General features: G+C 43.7%; 3 protein-coding genes across 6 annotated transcripts; all 3 read right to left on the bottom strand.

Moving 5' to 3' along the window:
- Nucleotides 1-1,039: 1,039 nt before the first annotated feature.
- On the bottom strand, nucleotides 1,040-6,415 carry srsf9 (serine and arginine rich splicing factor 9). 2 transcript variants are annotated; one of them, XM_060049972.1, is made up of 5 exons: nucleotides 6,292-6,415; nucleotides 4,801-4,983; nucleotides 4,297-4,574; nucleotides 3,334-3,506; nucleotides 1,040-2,703 (listed from the first exon to the last, which is right to left on the bottom strand). In XM_060049972.1, the coding sequence occupies exons 2-5, from the start codon at nucleotides 4,956-4,958 to the stop codon at nucleotides 2,473-2,475; spliced, it is 840 nt and encodes a 279-aa protein (XP_059905955.1). In that variant the 5' UTR covers nucleotides 4,959-4,983; nucleotides 6,292-6,415; the 3' UTR covers nucleotides 1,040-2,472. The 2 variants fall into 2 exon arrangements, with proteins under 2 accessions (XP_059905955.1, XP_059905956.1); XM_060049973.1 differs by having other exon boundaries at nucleotides 4,801-5,006; nucleotides 6,292-6,404.
- A 147-nt stretch (nucleotides 6,416-6,562) lies between these two features.
- gal3st1b (galactose-3-O-sulfotransferase 1b) lies at nucleotides 6,563-9,677 on the bottom strand. 2 transcript variants are annotated; one of them, XM_060049970.1, is made up of 3 exons: nucleotides 9,523-9,677; nucleotides 8,685-8,824; nucleotides 6,563-8,598 (listed from the first exon to the last, which is right to left on the bottom strand). In XM_060049970.1, exons 2-3 carry the CDS (start codon nucleotides 8,801-8,803, stop codon nucleotides 7,428-7,430), a joined length of 1,290 nt encoding a protein of 429 aa, XP_059905953.1. In that variant the 5' UTR covers nucleotides 8,804-8,824; nucleotides 9,523-9,677; the 3' UTR covers nucleotides 6,563-7,427. The 2 variants fall into 2 exon arrangements, with proteins under 2 accessions (XP_059905953.1, XP_059905954.1); XM_060049971.1 differs by lacking the exon at nucleotides 9,523-9,677 and having other exon boundaries at nucleotides 8,685-9,021.
- Nucleotides 9,678-11,403: 1,726 nt separating this feature from the next.
- Nucleotides 11,404-19,519, bottom strand: prodha (proline dehydrogenase (oxidase) 1a). Of its 2 annotated transcripts, XM_060049966.1 has the most exons (16): nucleotides 19,081-19,519; nucleotides 18,720-18,928; nucleotides 17,732-17,766; nucleotides 17,581-17,622; nucleotides 16,841-16,987; nucleotides 16,231-16,295; nucleotides 15,952-16,068; nucleotides 15,716-15,795; nucleotides 15,492-15,573; nucleotides 15,261-15,353; nucleotides 14,754-14,900; nucleotides 13,794-13,969; nucleotides 13,601-13,699; nucleotides 13,275-13,363; nucleotides 11,791-12,938; nucleotides 11,404-11,525 (listed from the first exon to the last, which is right to left on the bottom strand). In XM_060049966.1, the coding sequence occupies exons 1-15, from the start codon at nucleotides 19,420-19,422 to the stop codon at nucleotides 12,748-12,750; spliced, it is 1,914 nt and encodes a 637-aa protein (XP_059905949.1). In that variant the 5' UTR covers nucleotides 19,423-19,519; the 3' UTR covers nucleotides 11,404-11,525; nucleotides 11,791-12,747. The 2 variants fall into 2 exon arrangements, with proteins under 2 accessions (XP_059905949.1, XP_059905950.1); XM_060049967.1 differs by lacking the exon at nucleotides 17,581-17,622 and having other exon boundaries at nucleotides 19,081-19,518.
- Between the last annotated feature and the right edge of the window lie 826 nt (nucleotides 19,520-20,345).

Genomic DNA, 20,345 nt, shown 5'->3' with positions numbered 1-20,345 from the left:
GGGAAAATAGTCTCGTTTACTTAGTACATATCAGAAGTCACCCAGTCACAGCGTGAGAGCTGGAATACCTATATCCAAGTACGGAAACCCCGAGGGGATAAAATACATTCGCTCTTCACAATACTAGTCTGTTACACTTGTACCGCGGGAGTGTTTTCGACTTCGAATATTATGAGGGACATCGCGAACAGACAGAGGCTCATTCACAAAGTAGAGGCGCTTGTACCGCGGGAGTGTTTTTTCACATTCGAATATTAATTTTCATGTTCGAATTCGCGTTTTTGGATACATTTCGAACGAATATTCGAACTTCGAATATTCGTTGACAGCCCTACACTGGACCCAAACACAGTCCACACATATCTCTCTCTGTCAGAGGGCAACAGCAGAGTGACGCTGGATGAAGAAGATAATTGGTATCCTGATCACCCAGAGAGATTTGACTTCTTTCAACAGGTGTTGTGTAGAGAGGGCCTGACTGGCCGCTGTTACTGGGAGGTAGAGGTACAAGGAGACGCTTCTATAGGTGTTGCATACAGAGAAATAAGGAGGAAAGGACAGGGGGACCTCTCCTATCTCGGAGGGCAGAATAAGTCCTGGTGTCTGAAGTGTTACGCTGATCATTACATTGCCTGCTGCAACAACAGAAGAATAGACAGACGTCTCCCTCGTTCCACCCGCAGAGTAGGAGTGTATGTGGACTGCCATGCTGGCACTTTGACCTTCTAGGTGACACCAGAGGTCTGCGACAAAGTAGAAGGACCCTCCTCAAACACATGGGCACACATCCACACCTTCCAGTCCACATTCACCCAGAACTGCTACCCTGGGTTTGGGTTCAAGTTTTGGAGAAATGGTGACACTGTGACCCTGTGTGACCTTTTTCAATGGTAACACACACACACACACACACACACACACACACACACACACACACACACACAGTTGCAGGGCGGAGTGGGCCACTGTTTCATATCAGGAGCTTCCAGTACCGCCACTGATTTGTTGACGGGGGGGGAATACTATAACTACTGTACACTTTATTTTATGGATCGCCTTCAACAGATCACTGTGGTCCCCCCATTGTTGAGATCATCTTGCAGTCCAGTAAAGACCAGAACAACTTGCAAAACCTAACTGGATTTGCAAACCCTTTAATTAGCAGTGAAGCTATCTTCCCGTGTAAATATTTTTGTTGTTGATTGTATATTAAGGTGATCATTGGAGCCATTTGACCTATTGTCAACCATAAGACTATGATCTGGGTTCTGCTTAAACCGATTAATTTAGAATCAACATGTAATAACCTTGGACATGTATGCAAAATATATATTTTAATTTAAAAATCTCATCTGATAAATATAAGGACGTATAAAAGCATTGTACTATGTTTTACAGCAAAAAAAATGTATTCAATAAATCGTTTTAATTCTTATAGTCTCTCCTGATTGACAGCTTTAAATTGCACTCAGAATTAACTACATTTAAGAAAATATTAAACTACCATTGTAAACAATAGCAATCAGATATATAACTGTAAACCATACCAAATTGGTAAGCCACATTACATAAAAATATCCCCAATAGCACCTGAGCTGAGAATCACTGGTTTGTCATACAATGAGTCCTCTGTTGAAAGCACCTATTCAGTTGGTAAGGGATTAAGCTCATAACTTGTACCTTAAAATCTAGTGATAACACATTTTATGTCATCTTTCAATTTATATTGTAAACATGAACATAGCTCCATTTCAAGACAGCAATGTGAGCAGCCATTCCTGACTTTTGACTGACCAACTCTTCATTTCCCAAGGAGACACGATTAAAGACAACTAAAATTGAACATTTTTATTTGAAATAACAAAAAGGAAATCATGTTCAGTCCACCACAGGCCGAATCCCCATAGGTCCGCCAACAAGAAAAGACAAGAGATGCTCATGTGTCACCATTAAAAGTAATTTGCATCAATGGGAGCAACAATCCATGGGCTTGCAGTTACCGTCAAAAGACCAAGTTAAAAAAAAGGCTTCTCTGCATGTTGGATCACCAAAGGCTACACAAATGTCAAGAGAAAACTAAAGATTTTATCCACATGTCATTTCAAAAAGCAGAATTGAAGTTCGTTAAACAGCTGTCGACTTTCCTTCATTGTTGAATTCCATTTTATTTCCATATCGACTCTCGTTTCCTTCCCATGATTTCTTTATAAAAGAAATTGTGATTCATGTCCACAGCTGTTTCATCAAAAGTCAATGCTACTTGAAAGGCCCTCTAGGGGCGCTGTTCCGACATTACGTGGAGGAGAAGGGGGGCAAAAGAGTGGGGGTTTGTGATGGAATGTAAATGACAAAACAAGAAGGGGACAAGGGACACAATCTCAGATGGGGGGGGCCCGGAGTAAAAAAAAAACAACAACAAAAGTTGAATTATAAAACATTTGCCGGTTTTTGGGAGTACGAATGGCGGCCGCTCTATCGGTAGTGGCGGGGCGGGGGGCTATGGTGCTGTGGTCTCCTTGAGGGGGGACTATGGCGGGACATGGCGTGGCGCGGGGGCGGCGACTGGTAGCGCTGTGGCGGTGAGCTGCTCTGGTACGGGGGGGGCGAGTAGCGGCCCCGGGAGCGGGAGCGTGAGCGGGAGCGGGAGCGGCAGTAGCTCGTGGCGCCCCGCTCCTCGTACACCCGGATGTACGCCGTCTCCCCCTGCGGGACAAGAGACACTGGTGAGGCTTCTGGGCGCACGGTGAGGTGGGAGAAAATCGGTCTAAATCTTCTAGGTTTCCGTTTCTTAATCCTAGTTTGTATCTTTAGCCACAGATTATAACTTGTGTTGAAGCTTGTTTCTTTGAGTATTTTATTGACGTCATTTGAAGGACTTGTCCCCACTAGTGTAGGGCTACTTAATTACGGAAAAACATCATGAAAACACTTATTTTGGTCAATATTGAAACCACGATTATTCTAATGATTATTTATGAGTTTGAAACATCAGCAATTCCCCTTAAATTTTTTTCACAAAAAGTTAAAAACTACAATGTCCAAATTGAGTATGTACAAATAAAGTTCCTGCAATTTCTATAAAACATTTATTCATGAATACATTTTATTTACTATTTACTACCATTTTATATAAACTATTATCTTAGATTGAAGATCGTTTGACCCAAAAATCGAAATTAAAATGTGATTAAATGCACAGCCCTACACCAGTACTGCTGTATCAGACAGGGCTCACTACAATAAAAACAAAAGACCACGGTCTCATTGTGCTCTCCTTCGTTTGAATAAAGAGTTACTAATCAAAATGGGGGGCGTCCTGCAGCGGCCACTCACCTGATGCGAGCGGAACTCGGTCCGGTCCAGGCGGCGCAGGGCGTACTCCATGTCCTCGCGGCGGAGGAACTCCACCACGCCCTCGCCGTCACGCTGCACGTCGGCGAAGCACACGTCGCCCGCCTCCCGCATGTGGTCCTTCAGGTCCTGCCAGCTCCCGGTGGGGGGAAGCCCTACAGGGTGGCACATCACATGGCTGTGTGGAGGGGTCGATCACACCACACCAACAACCCAGTAGAGCTGCATCTGGGCCTGTACGCCCTCACCCATTGGTTTAAGGTGGCGCAATACATCACCAGGTGTGGGTGTGATTTTCCGTTAAGAGCCGTTTGGAAAATCAGCCTCTTCTGACATCCCAGGTGGGCGTGTCCACCTAGATGTGTGCTGGATAGATCAGTCTACCCAGTGGACTGTAGCAAATCCGTCACACATCTAGGTGGACACGCCCACTTGGGATGTCAGAAGAGGCCGATTTTCGAAACGGCTAATCACACTCACACCTGGTGGTACAATATGTCAACTTTAAATGGCATATTATAACCGGTTTGTCAGCTCAGAAAGAAGCAACTATGGCTATCGATAAATGGTACAGATAAACTATCCACATCGGTAGTCAAAGATTGACCTGTACATTGATCCCAGAGCTGTTAAATGGTTGTATGCAAAAGACAAACAATAGCCCAGTCAGACATTAACCATAACGACCCTTTAACTTAATCAGTTGTACCGATTCTAAACATCAAGAAACCAATAGGAACAAAAAATGACACCTACCAGTCCCTATGGCCGGTGATTGGGGTTATGCAGCCAACATGACCGGTTTGACTTTAGGGGGTGGGGGTTTTGTTTTTCAAGACTTTAAGCAGCCGATTTGACCTCATCCATTTAGTCCCCTTGACCTCCAGTCCGCCATGAGAGAGAGAGGGAAACCCCAATTGCCTACGGCTCCTAACGTCCACCTACCATTCACTATCACGCGGAACTCAGATCTTCGAGTCGGGGGGCCAAATCTTCCCCTAGGGCCCCCTTCTCCTCCTCCTCCTCCTCCTCCTCCTCGTCCTCCACGTCCACCACCATCTCCTCCTCGGCCTCCCCCGTCTCCTCGTCCACCACCGTCTCCACCTTCTCCTCCTCCCATAGGACCTCCAAATTTAGAACCTGCCGAGCGCGGGTACTCTACGCGAAGCTTGGTGTCCCCATAACTATATCCATTCCTTCCATAGACGGCGTCGTCGGCGTCCCTAGGAGAACAGAGCACAGACCTTCCTTACCAACTTGGCACCCCCCCCGCCGCCGCCGCCGCCGCCTCCCCCATGTTTCTACTAAAGGGCCCAAAGCAATCCTCCATCCACTTCCTGCCGCCAGTCACCGGGAGTTCATTAAACCACAAGATTTTTTACGCTTTTTTTTTTTCAACAAGGGGCCATGAGATTTTGTGACTGGCCAACGAGCATCCGAGAAACTCACCGTGGATCTTCAAAGCGGACAAAGGCAAAGGGGATAGTTCCTCTGTTGTTTTTCAATTCAATATCCCGGACTTTTCCGTATTTGAAGAAGAGATCCTCAATGTCCCGCTCCTGGATGTCCATTGGTAGATTCCCCACATAAATACGTCCGTCCGCCATGGTGGTGGTGGTTGGGTGACTGGCTCTGCCAAGACAGAATTTAGGCACCTGTAGGCTTTAAGATAACTTCTTGGGGTCACACATGTAGACGTGGTCCTTATCCTAATCCTAGTTCCAAATCCTAGTTCCAATCCACAGTTTAGTCCATCCTCCAAAGACTCCTCTTTAATTTAGACAAAAATAATGCTTTAAAACCAGGGGTGCGGCCATAGCAGTTAATGTTGGGCTTAAGACACGGCACAGGACCACGGATCCAAGCCTGAAAGCTTTAAAACACAGGGTAATCAATGTCTAACACCCTGACTCATGTAAAGGATTTTTTAAGTGAAGTTAAAACGAAATAAATAAAAAGAAATACAATACAAACAATAAAATAGGACTACATATAAAGATGGCATACATGTATTCAATTAAAATACAAAAAAATGAAATGAACTATGCAATACACATTAATACAATTTAAAATAAACAACATCCTGGCATAACATGGCATGCAAAATTATTAAACAATTATTACCGAATCGAACAACAAATAGAGTCGCGCTGTTTGGGAAATGTTTTGCAATATGTACAAAACGAATAGAAGATATAAGACTTTAGGCCTGTGGGTGAATCATTGACCTTACAAATTATAAAATAAATCCAAACGGTGGCGGCCAACACGCCATTTTATTCAAACCTATCTCCGAGATTGCAAATGTCGTCAATGGTTTCGAAACAGAGATACAGCCTAGACCTGGAGATGCGTTCATAGCCGCTGAACTACCGGACATCTGAACAGTGAAATCGCTACATTTATCAAACGCTGAAAACACACCAACTATTGTCTGTGTCGGAGGACTACTCATGGGTTTATACAATTCGTAGATATTAAATGTGGTTATTCATTGTTGTTCTATAGCGATCAGGTGACCAGGTGACGCTAAATCGTTCCCGTCGGCAGCGACAGGAAAAGGCCTAGTCGACATGTTAGCCACCTAGCCGGCTGACAACCAGATACGCAAAACTACGGATCGTAAAATCGTAAAATATGTATTCATGGCACTACATCGGTATTGGTTTACCTCCAATCCCCCAACACAAATCCAATAAATACTTTAAGCAATCGCTTAAAATACCCAATTAACCTATTTGAATGAATTCAGTCGCGAACGCAACTCAGCAGCCGTTCCAGCAAATAGACCCAATCCCTTTGTTGATAGAGTATAATGTAGAAACCACCGTCAACGTTAAGGTATGCAACAAACACACTGCTATGCATGCACATATGCTCTCCTAAAACAGTACACGAGTAAAACAGCAACTAATACGGTAAAAACATTGATTGTATTACCTTGTGAACTGTGGGGAACCGTCTTTGGTAGATGCTAATGTTCCACTAATGGCACACTGTGCCTTGTAAGCCTCTTCTTCCGCGCTACAGGGCGAGCGGCTAGGCGGAGGCTTCTGTTGTTTTACAAATGAACTGTAATGTAGTATACTGCCCCCCACAGGTCTGGCAGTTCAAGTCTACTCCATATTACTGTATACGTTTTTATTATGAATCAAATTCATGGATCAGGTAGGCGTAGGAATTCGACTATTGTCTCTGAACAAAATCAGTTCAGCAGCGATAGAGGAAGCCATGAATGAGAGTTCCCGGAATTTCTGACCACTGATTCTGACCACTGAGGATAGCCTACTTCATTATTATATAAAATATAAATTACATACGGTAACAACTTATTATCTGAAATTAATTTTTCGTTTTTTTATTTAAAAATAAATTAATCACTTCTACTCTCTTGACAACTCTGAAATCTCAATGTTTTAAAAGTGCATCACTGGTCAGTGTGGAGTTTAAATTGATAGAGCTAAATTGATAGCGCTTAGCTTGAAAACTGCCATGCTGCGTCAAGGGCTTGTTCCCTTCTAGGGTCATCCATTCAGGAATTCACGGTATTCTAAGACATGAATGAAGGTTCAATTCATGATCACGTGTGTTGTTCCATATTCTAGCAGAGACCCAGAATACATGCCAGCAGGGTGGCTTTCCTGGTTTCCGCTGACACCAGGACACAGGTAGATGTAATAGAAAACCAGGTTACATGAATGCAGAGCAGCTTGTGAATTCTGATACTGAATAGTGTGTGCGGTAATGGTTTATCTGTTGTATCTTTAGTCCAATGCACCAGAGGGGTGCGGCCCCAACCAGCCCCAGTGTCTGATTAGACGACCAAAGTTTAATTAACAAAATTGCAAAAATAAATCTATCGAAAAAGGTCATCATATTCAAATCAAATTCAACAAGCATGTAAACAGAAAATAAATGAAAAAAATAGAAAGCCATTCTGTACAAGCGTCTTCAATGCTAGCCTGTCTGCATGTAATATTTGCAAATCGCACAATGACACGGGTTAAAATCAGCACGCTGCAAACACAAAACACAAACAACGAAATGAAGCCCAAATATGATTTGCGACGAATCAATTAATTTCCCACGATTACTGGAATCCAATCTTTAATCCAGCCCCATAATCTCGTGAGCCACAGATTCACCCCGAGGTCCGATAAATACTGTATCTCCGGTGTGAGCATTTTACGACAGAGCTCTCTGTATTTGGGCTCCAAGTTTGTCCTCATGTTGTATCCGAGGATAGACTCCTCCCCCACGGGTTGCCACGGCAATAAACCTCTATCCTGAATCTCGGCGGCCTCCACGGCCTCGCCGCCCTCGATACAGATCGCCCTCAGCTTGGCGTTCATGTCCCTTAGCTCCTTCACCTCCCGCTCCATCCGTTCCTCCCCGTACACCGCCACCCGGGCCCAGAGCGTGGCGTTAAAGTGCAGGTACAGCCTCCAGTCAGCGCCGTTCCATGCCAACGCCTTCGCCCTGAGCCGAGGCGTGAGCCGAGACACAGAGGACCTCCGGCGTGCGTTCAGCTGAAAGAAGACCAGGTCCTCTGTGGTCCAACAGAGCGCCTCCTTCAGCAGGACGAGAGACTCCTCAAAGTGTTCCGCGATGAGCACCAGACGGAAGCGATCGGAGAGGCGCCTTATCGCCCCGGCGACGGCCGGGTGCTCGGGCTCCAGGTTGTTGTCGATGCCAAAGTCAAACATGAGCAGGTTCCTGAGGTAGAAAGAGTTGTACGCCTGCGGGCTGTAGTACGCCCAGGGGTCGTGCAGGAACTCGGACACTTTGTTGTCCCCGCCGATGCCATAGGTGAAGGGGATCGTCTTGTGGTAGTAATTGAAGGAGGACTCGAACATGACGGCCGGATCGCGCAGGATGGTGATGTAAACAGAGTTTTCCGGCAGAAGCCTGGCAACCTCTCGGGGGTCAAAGCGCATGTGGTTGCACACGATGTTGAAGCAGTCCCCGGGGTTGAAGTCTTTGACACCGGAGCACAGGAACGGCGAGGGGTAGGAGAAGTCATTGCGGCTGTCGGGGAAGGCGAACTTCAGCTGGTGCTTCTCGCCGAATCGGAAGAGGATGTTGAGAATTGTGCTGCTGGCCGTTTTGTGGGTCTTCAGGAACATGATGTTCCTCGTAGGAGTGCACTCTTTCGCCCTGAACAAGCTCTCTGGGGAATCTGAATGACCTGGTTGGTTCCCCAACTCGGGCATGTTTGGAGAACATGACAATGGTGCAACGGAGAGCCTGTCAATTAGAATACACATGTAAATAACAAAGGTCACTTTAACAGCAACAAACTCATTTACATTATATATGCATTTCATATTTACCTATTATCTCGTGCAGGGCTATCCGACAGGTACCTTATCACCATCGTGATGCTGGCCAATACAACCCAGATACTGAGCCTTCGAATGAGTTTCATCTTCTTTTCCTCTGTTCCAAACATACCTCAACCTCAGACCACGAGCTGAGGTTAAAAAGTAGCAGACATACCCACACACCAACCGATACACACACACACAGACACACACACACACACACACACACACACACACACACACACACACACACACACACACACACACACACACACACACACACACACACACACACACAGAGACACACACACATACTATTATATAACTATCATACTTTATTATTACTCTAACATAATGAAGAAGAACAAAGACAGATATGCTGAGTGAGAACATGAGATTGTACTGATAGAACAACTGCTGAATGAGTCAAAAAATCTAAGGCACAGGTGTTTACACAACAAACATGTTTATAGTTTTTTAGTTGAACAGTATAGCAGACTCCCGGAGGTAATCCCCTTTTTACGTAGGTTTGAGTTAAATTGTGTTTGAATTTATTTCTACGGTGGACATATGTACATTCTGAAAGTGAAAATCCATTAAAATGAAAATCTTTTGTTTTTCATCAACTTGAACTACCATTAAAATAGAAAACATAGCCTAGCAGCTGAATGATAAAAACACATTTCCAACCCCTACTTATTAGTTGTAAGCATACACCAAATTAAAATAATGTATTACATTTTGAGAGAAATTATTGACAAACAATACAACACACTTTAAAATAAGAGACTTAATTTGGAAAGATAAGAGGTTATCGGGTGTGGCATAAAAATAAAATATGGTTTACCTGGCTGTCGAGACCATCACACAATGTTGTCAAACTGAACGCATTATTAAACTCCTGCTGTGAGATCGCAACCCTCCTCCTAGTTCCAAATAGGGCTTGAATGCTATTGGTCCCCACACCACCACAAGGGGCGGACACCTTGCTGCCGAGCAAAGTTTGCTACAGGCATATTTCAGGCAAATAAAATCCCAATTGACCAATTAAATCTGTGTTCAACCATGTTCATATTTACTAAGCTTAACAAAATTCTTCTCCATAAAAGTGTTGACAGAGCAGCATTTTTCCTCCTCCGACAGCAGGCTCCGGAGGAAAAGTAGGAGTGTATTGGGGGCAGGCCCAGCGTTTGGCGATGGGACTCTCTAAAAATCGACGCCACTTCGCCCTGGGCGGGACTTTACGTCCTACGTCACTCGCTATGGGTGTGTGTGCGCGTAGCCGTTTGTCTCAGGGATCTGTGTGCACGAACTCCCTTGCACACGCGAGTGACGTAGGACGTAAAGTCCCGCCCAGGGCGAAGTGGCGTCGATTTAGAGAGTCCCGTTGGCGATATGGTGTCCTTGGTGACATAACGGCCAGTTATTCCAGTATTTTATCGGGCCTGACGCTAACGTCCTCAAACAAGTGCTTCAGCAACGTGTCGTCCTCTGGCATTCCTGGTAAAATAATAAAGCTTTGAAACTTTCACTGGGCCATTGTATCTCTCCGCTAGCACGACAGCGTTTATTTGCCTATTCGCTTTAATAACATTCGATTCTCTGTGAATAATCCTTGTCTCTGCAGTTATCACGGTGGCCCACAGGTTTAACAAAAGTACAGCTGACTTGTGGTGTTTAAGTTAATATTTCATTTTTAATTATGGTTTCTTGCACCTTTATATAGCCTACCTTGGTATTGACCTTTCATTTCAGTCAAATCAAACCCAATTCGGAAAAAACACCATTCCATGGTCTTTCATTTATTTTAGTAGTTAGGCCTGTATGGTAAGGATGCAACCAATTATTCTTTGTGTGGCCCTGCCTAGGCTAATTATACAAAAAAACACCACTACAACCATTATCAGACCGTTACTTAGCAGGTTATTAATAATGGAAATAAATAATACAATAGCAAGGCCTGGCACTCATCCTGGTTACCCATCTGGCAGTAGCCTAGTTAAAAGTTGCAACTCATTACAACGAAATTAATTTAACAACACTCAAAAGGAGGGAGAGCGCACAATGAACAAAACAACGCTGAACCAATGTTGTAAATTGTTTTCTATAAATATTGTACATGTGTACAAGGTAATGGCTAAAGTCGAGGCTGCATTGTTGTGAGAAATTAGATGGTCAATCTGCAAGGCAAGACTGCTGAACTGCTTATGTAGACTTCCACTTTGACTTTCTGGAATGGGAATGTTCACCTTTGTTTAGCAATCACGCAAGTTTGACCTAAACTGATGGCGTTCAGCCTATTCAACTAAAGTGCCCAACATTTTTAAGGATTTTCTTTTGCATTGGGAGTTGTCGAAGTGTCTAAAATCCACTGGTTTTGCTTGTTGATGAAAACAAAACCCACATCCGCAGGCGTACAGGGAACTGTCAGCCATAATGTGTGCAAATAGTTAGTTATTGTTAAAGACACATGCATTGGTCCTCTTAAGCACACCAACATTTCAGAGGAGAAAATGTGTGATTTTGAGCGATGGCTTCCATTTATGATGCTCTCTTTAAACCTCCTGACACGAAGACATCAGAACCCAGGGTCAGACCTCCAGCGGGGTCCCTGGATCAAGAGAAAGGATCTGGTTGAATAACACAGCTGCTGCTGGTACAGTGTTCTCCACATCGAGGCTCCCATTCCACTATTTAAACTGGATTACAGAAAAAGAACAAACACTGATTTCTACCAGGGTATTATTATTTTATTATTATTATTTGCAGAAATTGACCCTACTTGGTCAATGATTCAGAAACATTTGACAGTGTCTGACAAAAATAAATACTGATCCTGTCCTCTGTTTTCTCCAGTAGCGCCGAGATCGTTTATTGGCCTGTGGAAAGTGGCACAGCGACCACTGACATACCATGGCATATGCCGTTTAGGAACGTTAACTGCCGTTCTGGAACGGTAACTGTTGTTCAGGTGGAACGGCACTTACCGTTCCTGAACGGCAAATGCCATGGTATGTCAGTGGTCACGGTGGCACATGCCACAGGCCAATAAACGATCTTGGCGTCTCTCATTTTTTTTGCGCCTGTGATTACACTTTGTGAAGTACACTTTGACTTAATATCATGTAAATCAGTACAGGAACATTTCAATACGGCAATTACTGTTAAGCGGAACAGAAAGGTTAGACTTGATCAAAACCGTTGCAACAAGAGAAAGTCAAAAGCCTCAGCAGCTTTGGTGACATGGGTTGTCTCAATGCAGCTGTACTCTTGTGATCACACCCCATCCCTGAGTCCTCGGGAGCCTTGAACGCAAAAGATGTGGCCGGATTTGTGATCAGATCCCTTAGCTCCCTCACGGATTGTGTCCACACTACCGAGATTCGATCACGATAGAAATATAAGACAAAAAAACAATCAGATCACAAATCGCACCAGGTGTCTCCGAATGACAACCAGACACATCCGGACAGGATGTGACTGAGAACCCATTGGGTGAAAAGTCCACACCTGACAGATGCGTGCTCGAATCCCGGAGTTCACAGTGAACAGACCAGTGTAACAGCCCAACAGTTTCGTAACGAGCAATGTTCATTAACTATACTATATTGAATATATCAAATAATCAATAGACATCCGCAACAAAGACACTTAAAAACAATCAATAGTCACACTTTATAAACCTGTCACTACTCTTCTAAGGAGTGTATGGTAGTAACAAAGAACCTGGTGAGAGATGATCACCTCCAGTCGGTAGGTGAGAGGGCCTTCACAAAGGCTTGCATTGCTTTTGAAGCACTGAATGCAAACGCAAGCACACTCGAGTTAAAGTGACTTAAAAATACAATGTGCACACAGTAACATGTTCAGAGCAGGAAGAAAATATTTCTGAAGAGGAGGCACTTCTCATAGAGGTCTTCTTTCTACAACACAGTGGAATGCTTATAGGGATTGGATGTGAATGGAGAGGTCAGGGGGTGGGTGATGGTGATGATGGTGATGGTGATGATGATGATGATGGTGGTGATGGTAGTTTTGTGTGTGTGTGTGTGTGTGTGTGGGGGGGGGGGTTTCAGTAAACAGGCTTGTAGAGGATCTGCCCCCCCAGGACCCTGCGCATCAGCTCCTTCCACAGCAGGGTGCGCTCCCTCTGGGACCCCTTCATCATGCCGCGGTTCTCCTGGGCCCGACGGGACAGGTAGGGAATGACCTCGTTCACCGGCCCGTACGGCACGTACTTGTACACTGGAAAACCGGCCTGACCTGAGATCGATCAGGAGAAGGGAAGACGTTTCAAGAGAGATTGGCGGACGTGATGTCACCACACAATCTGGTGACCCCTTCTTTGAGCAGATATTAAACGTTTTTTTTTAAATGCACTACTGTATCCAGTTTATCGAGCTAGAGCGGATAACACATCCTTGAAGGTAAATATTGTTTTTGTTTATCTGTTGTTTGTTCGGCTGACGTCTGAAGGGGACGTCAACAGTGGACATCAGGAACATTCCATGTTGATTGGTTTGAGTTTTTTTTTACCCAACCCAGTTTTCTGATTGCACAACTTATGATGCACGGTATCTGAGCAGGGAGCTGACGTACCTAGGGGGAAACTGATCTGGTCGCACATGCCCAGCAGTTGTCCAAAGTAGACTTTATTCTCCGTGGGTGAAAGTCCCATCTGATTCATCCTGGGATTTGGTAAAGAGAAAACACTTTTAAACCATAGGAATACCACAACTGACGTTCAAAACGAAAACCTCATCATAACCTGCATTGTTAATCTGTGCGATTTCCATGAATCTTGCACATGTTCTTTAAATTTATCGATAGCCACGCACTTACACTGGTGACAGAAGGCCATTAGCTTTTCATGCTTGTTCAAAACAAGTGACATATTTCTAATTCTGACACAAGTGTTTACTCACTTGTGTAGGGTGAATTTCACGGTGTCTTCATTGTGCGACGCTACCATGACATTGGCCTTCCTGTTCTGCTCGATCTCCTCCAGCACCAACTCCAAACACCTAATCGGAAGAACGAAAACACACGTAATCATTTATCGTTCACAAAAATATCGCGATTGGCCTCGAGGCGCACAGCGACCCGCCCCCTCCTTACTTGTGGTACATCTGATTGGTGGCCTCGTAGTCAGGGTTGATGGGGTCTTCGTAGCCGATCTCCCGCGCCCTATCCCTCTCCTGGTACATGTAGGCGCCCCGCACCAGCTTGGCCCCAAAGTGCCATCCCTCGCGCCGCGCCAACTCCACGTCCACGATGACGTTGTCGTAGGCTTCCTTGACGCGGAAAGTCAAACGTTAAACGTCGGTTTGGTTCCCCTGAAGAGCTCTGCGATATCTGAGGCGTTCGTGCAGATCAACGTTTTTCTCCCCTTTGAAGTTTTACTGACCGGGAAAGGGGTGAACTTTAGTGAAAGATTATTTGGAATTTTGTCTTGCTTGCATTGTGTCGTCATCCTCCCCCACATAACGGCGCTGCCACAATCCTCCCAAGATAAGTCACATTGAGCCGTTGTGTTTGTAGGAATACACCGATCATAGCTGGCCAGGGGACTTGGGTTATATAATGCTCATAAGCCCAACAGCTTATAAACACAACAAGGATAATGCATATAAAGCCATAATCACATGATGAGAGTCTTGAACAATACTGTTTTATTGCTAAGTTTATTGAATTATGTTTAAACATTCTGGTAGCTGCCATTCACTGAATGCCCAACAAGAAGTCTAAAAAAAACATACAATAACAAGGGAGAACTAGTGAAATGTGTTTTAGCAAATTATAAAAACATAGTTTAGTAGTACTGTAAAACAACTATGCACCAATTAAAAAACCCACCTAAAACCAATGTGTGGCGTAATACAAATAAATCAGAACAACCTTCCTAGCTGTTATCTTCTGCGTGCTTTAGGGTAGAGTTTTACGCAAACAGGAATGTCGTGGACAGACCACAATCCACAATCCACAATCCAGCCACATGATTGATCAACAGATGACACAAAAGAAAACGATCCCATCCATCTCATCCCCCAGATTTGAGCTCAGACTTGAGAGACTAACCTTGAGGTAACACTGGTAGGTGTTGAAGATGGTGGGCTTCTCCTTGTTGAAGATCCTCTGCATCTCAACGGTGAGACGGCTAATGGCGGGCTGGAAGTACGTCTGCTCCGCGTCCACCATCAGGCGAACGCCGTTCTCCATGGCGTGCTGCAGCACAGAAATACAATAGCCGTTTATGTCAAGTATAACTAAAGACGCGCGGTTAAAGCTTCACTGGTTTAGCACCAGGTGGGATGTTCATTGGCCATTGCTTAGGAGCTGTCTCAAAATCTACCAGTAGGTGACATCACAAGTGGGAGTGTTCACCGCAACATGCCTGAATGGTAGATCATCATCCAACCACCAGTTCCTACAGTACCCTGGGTAGGCTGGTAGACATCACAGCTGTTGCTAAAGGAGAGACCCTTTACCTTGTGTGGTTTGTGACCAAATCATGTGTAGAATGTTTAACCCGTCTAACACTGAGGGAAACAGTGGGGTAGTTTCTTTCTCATACAGACGACCTACCTTGGCCAGAACATCCACACGCTGCAACATCCTCTTCATCTGCTTCTCCTCTTCCACAGTAAACTTCTTCAACAAAGGCTCGAGCTTCCCAGTCTTAAAGGTGAAAGACAGAGAACAAATTTATTCAAACCTTATCCCAAATTTAGAATAGAAAAATATTGTACTTTTTGTTTTTTCAATTATATTGTATTCTTATACAAATATTTGCACCATCTGCAGATTTAACCTTACCTGTAGATTTGGGACCATCAGTAGATTAGAAATTTCCGTCCTATCATCGATTAAACTATTCCAGTCAAGTAGATCTATAGTACTGGGGAGTAATAAAAGAACAGACCTTGAATAAAGATATTGTGTGAAATCATAAAAGGGCATTCATTATTGGTAAAAAAAAAAGAATGACAATAAATGAAATAAAATAAATCATAATTAACGATTTATAATTATCGCCCTACCCTGACGACCCAAGTTTCTCTCCAGTCAACAAATTATCAATGTCATTCTTGGCTCCAACGCCGAGTTTGGTCAAACTCTCCTGAAGATCAAAGAGCCAAGAGGTCAGAGGGGGAAATAAGTCAAATGTAAAAAAGGTCCGTCAGTTAACCACAAGTTAAAGTTGCACAGATGCAACAAGATACTGAAAGGAATGTCAAAGATTCTCAAGATAACGTGGATAACGTGGGCCTCGGACCTTCAGCGGTTCCAGATCCAGCGTTTGCTCTAAAGCAGTCAATCCGGATTTCCCTTGCTGTGCAGCGAGAACATTAAAGAACCGCCTCCATTTGACCAGGACCTCGGAAAACTGGAGCTGTTGTGTAACAGAACAAATGAGTTCACGCAAACGTTTTACCGACCGGAGCCTGTGTACAGGTCGTTCAGGGCACTGAGATTAGACCAACAGTCGATATAGTATTGGTATAGTACAACATGGTTTTTGTTGATAAGAATTCCCATTGTAGATAAACCTTACGAGGAACTGCGGTCGCCCCAGAGCGGTCATTTTAATGGCAGAGAATCCATCTACAGAACTTCCACCTGAAAAGGTCACAAAGAGAAAAAGTTGTGTTTAAGGCCCAATGCGCATGGATTCCAGTTCATATTTGTGTAAGCGAGCGTGTGTGTGCATTGGCATTATACCTCGCTTAAGAACATTTTGGAATGCAAAGAATTCTAAAACGTTATTTTGTCCCTGTTAAGACACGGTAATGTGCTTGGGGCAATATGTTTATATACGTATAATATAGTGACAAGATACTTTGTGTTGTCGCGGAGGAGTCAGAACAGTTACTAAGTAATACAGGAATGTGTTTTCACTTAGATCGTCAGTAACCAGTAACCAATAACGACAGAGGTAGCTCAAACACTAGGGGATGGTAAGTTGAATGCAAGTAGAACGACGTTCATCCAGCTGCTTTATACCCAAATTGTGTTACAACTAAAAAGTGTGATCTTTGTTTCAGGTAAACAGCATCTCTGAAAGAAGAACCTGCACCAAAACGAAGACCGGGTCTACAACTCCTTACTGCCATTTTTGTGGCGTGGGCACCCCACTGATAACCTCAGTGTATACTTTGTCGTACCGGAGGCCCGGATGCAGTTGATGAAGGTCTCCATCTGGTTGTCACACTTGGATTCATCGGCGTAGAAGTACGTGCGGGCACTGGTGACACCTCCGCGCCGGTCGCTGAACTGGCGATGGGCTTTGTACTTCTTCTCCCGGTCGTTATCTGCACTCAAAACACAACTCAATAAACGGATGTAAATGTTTGTCCACGTGTTTATCACCGGGACCCCCACAGGCCGCCACCAAGGCTGTTTTTATCCTTATGTCATCGGGGATTTCACTGTTTCTTGATATACTTTATTTCCTTTCCTTATCATCTTCCTTATCTTTTAAAGGGAAAGGAAGGGAATAATAAGTAAAGAATATAGCATTACAGTGAAATCACCTCGAAAATAGAACATTCACCACAGAGGATACCAGCATAGCGCAGTCACCTCAGAAAGGCGGGTCACAGAAACCCACACACAACCCCCTACACCCCCATGCGACTTCACTACATGCAGACCCCCTCTACCCAACCCCTACTCCATACGCCCAGAAGATATCCAGAAAAAACCAGTCCGAACCAGTCCCGTTCTATACATAATAACAGAGCCATGGAAACAGAAAACCCTGATATTTGCATTAAGGTTGGTAGAGGGTTGTGATATATTGGTCCCAATGAAACCTGAGTAGTAAAGAGAGGTACAAGGAAAGTAAAGAGACCATTCTGCCAGTGTAAAACTGTTGTTAAACAAATATACAAAAACTCTGTACTGTGGTCAAGCTCTTGCACAAGGAACTGATGAAATGCCGGTGCTGCAACAAAGGAATTACGCATTGTTTTGATGAGATGAGAATGAAAAGCAATACCTGGACAACATGCCTATTCACAATTTGGATTTACTTTGTTGAGAAACATACAAACCTGGACTTTCTTTCTCTGCCTCAGATACGCACGAGCTGAAAGACAGGAAATACTGCACATCAGAACCAAATTGCAGAACACATTTAAATAAATGCTAAAACTGAACACAAAGTGCGTGACCCCATTTGGACACTTTGCCTGAACACTACATGCATCACATGCTATTATACAAACATTGTTACAATCTTTCCAGTTTTGTTTCCAACGCATTATGAGTTTAGATTAGATTGAAGTTGTACAGAATGATCATGTGTTACACTGGAAATTTGATAATAAAACCCCTCAGACTTTGCTTAAAGTTCCTTTGACTCAAGGGGGGGTTGGTGTAAATATCTGCTCTCCCAGTTGGAAGCCAACAGGTCAGGCGCCCTTACATCTGTTGGGCTGCACGTGGGGCTGAACAATTCCCTGCATGCAGACTTTCCCGAAATATGTAACAGGAGTACAGTTACATGACTAGGACGGGCAGAAATCCAAACTCGAAAGTAGACCTGCTCTGTATTAACCTCATCACTTTTGCTTCCATTCTTTATAAATTATAAATGACATGTTGATTTAAAACATGGAAACCTGGGTTCTAAAATGTAATTGCATAATGACATGGTAATTAGAATAATAATCCTTCATTTTATACGTCCGTGCTTGTACAGCAAGGGGTTACATAACAAGCGCTATCCACCAATCAGCAGAGAGGGGTGTGTATCCCAAGCTTCTCTATCCAGTGTTTATTTACAATTTGGCTTTAGGTTTTAACACATGAGCGGTAGCGGTTAATAACACATGACAGATGGCTTTGGTTTTGTGTTTGGTTAAGCAATATTTCTATTTCATAGTTTTAAATAGTCGCAATGGCAGTGCATCTACGTGAGGGGTAGGCTATAGTTTGAACAGTGTTCAACTCCGTGTATAACTGTAATAAACACAGCCGCACGGACCATATTACATTATTATTCTACCATATGTCAGACTCAATGCGATCTGCACTTACTCCATTTCTTTCTTCTCTGCCTCCTCCGGTGTTAAGTCCTCTTCGACACTGTAGTCCAGAACGGCCCCTACCCCGAAAGCCTGATTCTTCCGAATCAAAGGTTTGATGGACTCGTGGTCTTCTCCAGCCACAAACTGACCGTAGAAGGTCATCCTCATCAGCTTCTCAAATAGACGCTGGCCGAACACCTTCTTACTCAGAGCCATCAACTAACAAAACAACAACACACATATGTCTTATTAGCCTATAATATACACGTTTAAATGTATAACCATTTCAATGGATCTTAAAGAGATTCCTTCAACCTGTAGGCTTCTGACAACACCAACAACAACAACAACCCAATAAGTAAACAACTTACCTCCTTGTTTTTGTCAACAAGGATATCAAATGTACATAATTTGAAGACGAGGAGACTTCTGAGCAGCTCGATGTTGTCTTTGCTTCTGTATGCTTCTTTTGTGTTCTCAAAATCGATTTCAACCTTGCATGGTTGAGCATTTGCCACATGTTTTGTTTCACTTATTAAGTCGACCTGAACCGGTTTCACCAGTGCGAACTCTTCACCTAGAAGCTCCTTTGACTTCTCTTTGGGCTGAGTGGATGCCACTGTGGATCGAAGCCTGCCGGATAAAAGTCGTATCCTGTTGATGTTGTCCTTGTTGGCCCTAACAAGGGCCGAGGTGAGTTTGGTGTACGACATTAGTTTAAATATATAAGCAGTCCTGTAAGTATGTCGTTTCCTGAACACGGGCCGGTTCAAATGCCTCTTCAGCCTCCCTGGGTCTGACACATGGTGGATGACGATGAGAAAGGCGTTTGAGATAAATTCCCGCCCACGATACTTGATTGGTCGACTAACGAATGTGTTCCGCGTTCTGGGCCAATAGGAAAAATTGCAAGAATGTATACGCAGTGTTTCACGGTTCATCACAGCTCATAACCTCCAAGGTTTGACCCGAGTGACTTTATAGGTAACTTTTTACTTTATTAAAAAAAAAAAAATTGCTTTGAACTGATGCCAGATGGGCGTACCAGGCGGGAATAGGACCTTTTGTATATCCCAAATGGCATATTTCATAAAGAGGGCCAACTTAACCCTTTCGGCAAACAAGTCGAAATTCAAGATAGGCCAGGGGAAAAATCCTCGATAATATGTATTACATAATAGAGGACAATTTATATAAATATATATTAAATATCTCTATATATTAATATTTATTATGAAAAAAACATTGGATAATTATAACCAATGGATCTAGTAGGACTTTATGATGTAATGGGAGTAGTAGCTTCTCTATTTCACCACTGGATGGTAGTGATACACTTTCATTTTGTGGTAGGCTAATAGGTTTACGGTGTCTGTGTAGTGTTTGATTCAGATTTTCGTTCTGATCTGTAACTATGGACAACAACGACGCTGACATGAACCAGAAAACGACATAACGAAAGGTGTGTGGTAACTCTACACAATAGTCCTATGTATGCACCTATATTTACGAATATGCCTGGACAAACAGGGAATTTTATGCATTTTAGTAAGGCCTATGCCTATGCAGGTTCTTCAATAACCAAAAGCGCACATAACGTTCTTACAAATACCTATTACCGGTCTCAAACTGTAGG

The sequence above is a fragment of the Gadus macrocephalus genome, chromosome 4 (genome assembly GCF_031168955.1).
Source record: "Gadus macrocephalus chromosome 4, ASM3116895v1".
NCBI classification, from domain to species: Eukaryota; Metazoa; Chordata; class Actinopteri; order Gadiformes; family Gadidae; genus Gadus; species Gadus macrocephalus.
The sequence above is the reverse complement of the archived record's forward strand: the minus strand, read 5'-3'. Positions and strand labels throughout refer to the sequence as shown.